This window comes from Nicotiana tabacum, chromosome 2 (assembly GCF_000715075.1).
Source record: "Nicotiana tabacum cultivar K326 chromosome 2, ASM71507v2, whole genome shotgun sequence".
In the NCBI taxonomy this organism is placed as follows: domain Eukaryota; kingdom Viridiplantae; phylum Streptophyta; class Magnoliopsida; order Solanales; family Solanaceae; genus Nicotiana; species Nicotiana tabacum.
The window spans coordinates 115,506,526-115,510,470 of record NC_134081.1 but is presented as its reverse complement, the minus strand read 5'-3'; the positions used below and the strand labels follow the sequence as shown (position 1 = coordinate 115,510,470).

The window sequence follows — 3,945 nt, the reverse complement described above, 5'->3', positions numbered from 1 at the left end:
GAGGAGCAATAATAAATAAGTTGTCGTCAATAAGGTAGAAATCATCAAAACAACAAATCATCCGGTTATTCGGCTAAATATATATTTAAACAAGTCAAAACTAAAATTAAGTGAATGGAGAAAAAGAATAATTTCAAATAAAAATTAATAGTCTAATAGATCTTGACGTTAATTATTTAATTATTAGTCCTTTTCTCTGCAGGCTGAAATCACAAGTTTGAGAAGGGACATCCAGAAACATTTGCAAATCCTTCCCACGTGAAATAGAATTAGGACTAGAAATATCAACTTTCCAACTTAAAGTAGGATTACTATTTTTAATCCTAGTTCCATTAGGACTAGAACTATCAATTTTCCCATTCACAATCAAATTAGACTTCCATATTTATAAATAGCAACCATTCACTACAATCAAACTTAAAACATCATATTAACCAAAGAACAAACAATGGTAGTTCCTGGTGTTGAGGCTGCCGCCAACTCATTCATTCGACGTGTGAAATCACACCCAAATATTTATGGTCGTTACCTCCGAGTCATGAGTGGTTATGCAACTAAAAAATTGGATGTTTCTGCTCTCGTGTCGGAGTTAGAAACCCTATTTCAATCACATGAAGATTTGTTAACTGGTTATCGTATGTTCTTGCCTCGAGAATTACAAGAAATGTTACCTTCAGTGAAACCTCGTCAATCCCGAAAGAACAGTCTTGTTGCTGCTGATATGAAGAAGTTAAACACGTGCATTGATTTTATGAACAAATTGGAGAGACGATTTGATGATAATAGAGGTGTTATTTGTGCATACTTGAAGATTATCAAGGCTTTGACAAAGAGTGAACTTTCCAATAACGAGGCTTATGATACAGTTGCGAAAATTTTTGGTGATGAAAACCAAGATTTGGTGGATGAGTTTGCGTCAGTTTTGAAAATTAAGAAGAGGAAAAAGGAGGAAGAGAATTTATCTTCACCAAATAGTAGTAGTAGTGAAGAAATCAAAGCCAAAAGGCAGAAAACTGCAGGGGAAAAAATTATTTACATGCAAATGGAAGATGAGATGTCTGAAGTTGACATTCATTTGTCCCATGTGAGAACAACCTTACAATCTGCAAAGGCTTTAATGAAAAACTTGAGAGACTCAACACAACAACATCAGATCATTAATATTGTTGACAGCTTTTTGGGTGATGTGAGTCGCAGCTGCATTAGAGAAGAATACAAAGAACAAAGTTTCTTTATTATAAAAAGACTGAAGGAAGATCCTAAACATGTTTTGCCCCAAATTTTGTCAAAGTTGGAGTTCAAAAAGGAGGAATTGATAGAGTCCAAAGAGAAGCTGTTCAAACGTTGGCGTGAAGCTCATCAGCAGAAACAAAATACTATGTTAATTGCATCACGAAAGGAGTAGTAAATTTAGGTTCTAATCCGACAATGTGAAGGAATGTATAATTACAGTATAGGGGCTTGCTCCGTTTTTCTATTACTGAATGTACTGCTACTCTGTTATTATGCTGTTTAGTGATTTGCAGATAGTTTAACCTATTAGTGAACGTACTGCTACTCTGCAATTATTTTATGTTTTTTTAAACTCTCATTTATGAATTTGCAGATACTAATTAAGGTTACACATTAGTTTGATAATAGGCAACATTATCTTTTGGAACAATGTCTATATTTTAGGCTTAAAATCAGTTTTAAAAGTTCCATCAAAGTGTCAAAACACTTGAAGAATTTGACTTTGCATGCTACTAACAATGGCTATTCACACACACACGAAACTTCCAAAAGGAAAGGGGAAGTATACTGATCATCTTCCCAATTTCCAACTTCTATAAAAAGCATCTCTTGGAATCTTAGTTTTATTTCAAGAAAACCATCAATATACAAGAATTATTTGGAACAAGTACAACAAAAAACACAATGCTTTCTAATCTCACCAAGGGTACACACAAAGACAAACACAATTATTGGAAAATGGGAACAAAGACAAAGAGGCTTTTAATTATTCACAAATGCACATTGCTTCCTAATCTCACCAGCAGAGCCAGTCTTGACTTCAATACTGCCCATTTTCTCCATAGCCTTAGCGAATTCAGCGTTGAACTGTTTGAGCGATCCTTGTACTAACTGATTGATGTATGACTTTGTTGTCGCACTTGTTGTCAAGGCTGCATCAGATTGGAATAGTCCTTTTCTCTTTAACAAAAGCTTAAAGTAGCTAAGATCAAAGGTGCTTGAACTTCCAGGATCCATTTCAACGATCGTGGTATTGTCATTGATTGATTTACATTTCTTCGCCTTAAGATTAGCTGCATATTCGCTGTCTAGAGATGGATCTTGTTTGCCCAAAACTCCAGTAAAATTGTATAAACGTGTTGAAAATGACGAGCAATGAGAGACTCCTATGGTATGTGCACCTGATAAAGAAAAATTGTTCATAGTAATAATGATTCTTGTTAAGAAAAACTAATTAAATATATGGAAAATCTCAATATAGAAGAAGTAGATATATGTACTAATTTAAACGTACCAGACAATAGGACCAAGTCTTTTAGGTCAAGACCCTTGCTTGCAAAAGATGTCTGGAGACTGGAAAAGTTACTAGTTGGAGGAGGAATGTTTGCCAAAGCTTCGGACGCGTTTGATATTCTTCCATCTCTTCTACCAGTTGGAACATTCCAGTAAGGACCTCCCTATCATGCAAACAAGAAAAATGGAGACAATGAGATTAAGAACATATTTCATTTTAATTCATTCCCTTTCATGCTTACTATAACTAGTTATTTCTAGTTTGCTAGAAATAACTTTAACCGTAACTTTAGCTCTATATATTGGTCTGAGCAAGATACGACATAAGCAAATATGGTTCGACAAGTTGGAAACCAATTAACAAGTTGGTTCAAGTTTTGTACTTACCGTGACCACGACGGAGTCTCTAGAAACTAAGGCAACAATATCAGCACAAGAGACAATTCCAGGGCATTCAGCTTCAACTGCTTTCTTCACATCATCAATGAATGAGAAGCCTCTCAGTGTTTGATTAGGAATAGCTACTTTTTCAGTTTGGTTTTTCGTGCTCGAAGTGAAATTCAGAAGCACAGATGCATCACAACCCTGTAAAATCCCAAATGAAGATAAAAAAAAAATAATTACACTACTTCAAGAATGGTAGTGAAGGAGAGTCTAGGCGCAACTGGTAAAGTTGATGTCACATGACCAGGAGGTCATGGGTTCGAGCCGTGTTGCAGAAATACAGGGTAAGGTTACGTATAATAGACCCTTGTGGTCCGAACCTTACCCGGACCCCGCACATAATGGGAGCTTAGTCCATTGGGTTGCCGTTCAAGAATGGCAGTAACTGTTGAGTGAATATAGAGCTTGCATATATGTGAAAAACTTACCCTGACAAAACAATCGTGGAACTGCAGTCTGAGCAAGGCAGCTGCAAGAGATGGAGCATTTGGGATGTGCTTTTGGACATAATCTTGAATTATCTTCTCTGCTTTTGGACAGCTCTTTGCATAAAAGTTGAGCTGTAACTGAGCATGGCTAGAAGTCACTATTCCTAGTAGAATACAGAACAGTAGAAAATTACCCAAATAGCCAAAGTTAGCCATTTTGATTACAAGTTTTTTGCAACTTTGAACTGAAAGAGGTCTCTTTCTTTGTTCGAATTGCTACACACACAGCTAATCCAATTGGATCAGACAGAATTTATAGGCACATTGTTTTAGCTAACTTGCGTTAGTTTGTCATTTTCCATCTTTTTTACTAGTACATAAAAAATAGATTCGTTATAGACTGTCTCTTTCATTTAGTTAGATTCAAATTTACTTACCAACCTCTCACATATATATTAGACACTTAAACTAATCTTCTTTTTCAAAAACACTGATAATAATCATGGTTATTAGTACCTGCTCCTGAAGATACAGCCACCTTCATAAT

General features: G+C 35.5%; 1 protein-coding gene across 1 annotated transcript; it reads right to left on the bottom strand.

The window, feature by feature from the left end:
- Nucleotides 1–1,840: 1,840 nt before the first annotated feature.
- LOC107793805 (peroxidase 3-like) lies at nt 1,841–3,684 on the bottom strand. Its single transcript, XM_075229568.1, has 4 exons — nt 3,399–3,684; nt 2,914–3,111; nt 2,528–2,690; nt 1,841–2,414 (listed from the first exon to the last, which is right to left on the bottom strand). Exons 1-4 carry the CDS (start codon nt 3,612–3,614, stop codon nt 1,996–1,998), a joined length of 996 nt encoding a protein of 331 aa, XP_075085669.1. The 5' UTR covers nt 3,615–3,684; the 3' UTR covers nt 1,841–1,995.
- Nucleotides 3,685–3,945: the final 261 nt, after the last annotated feature.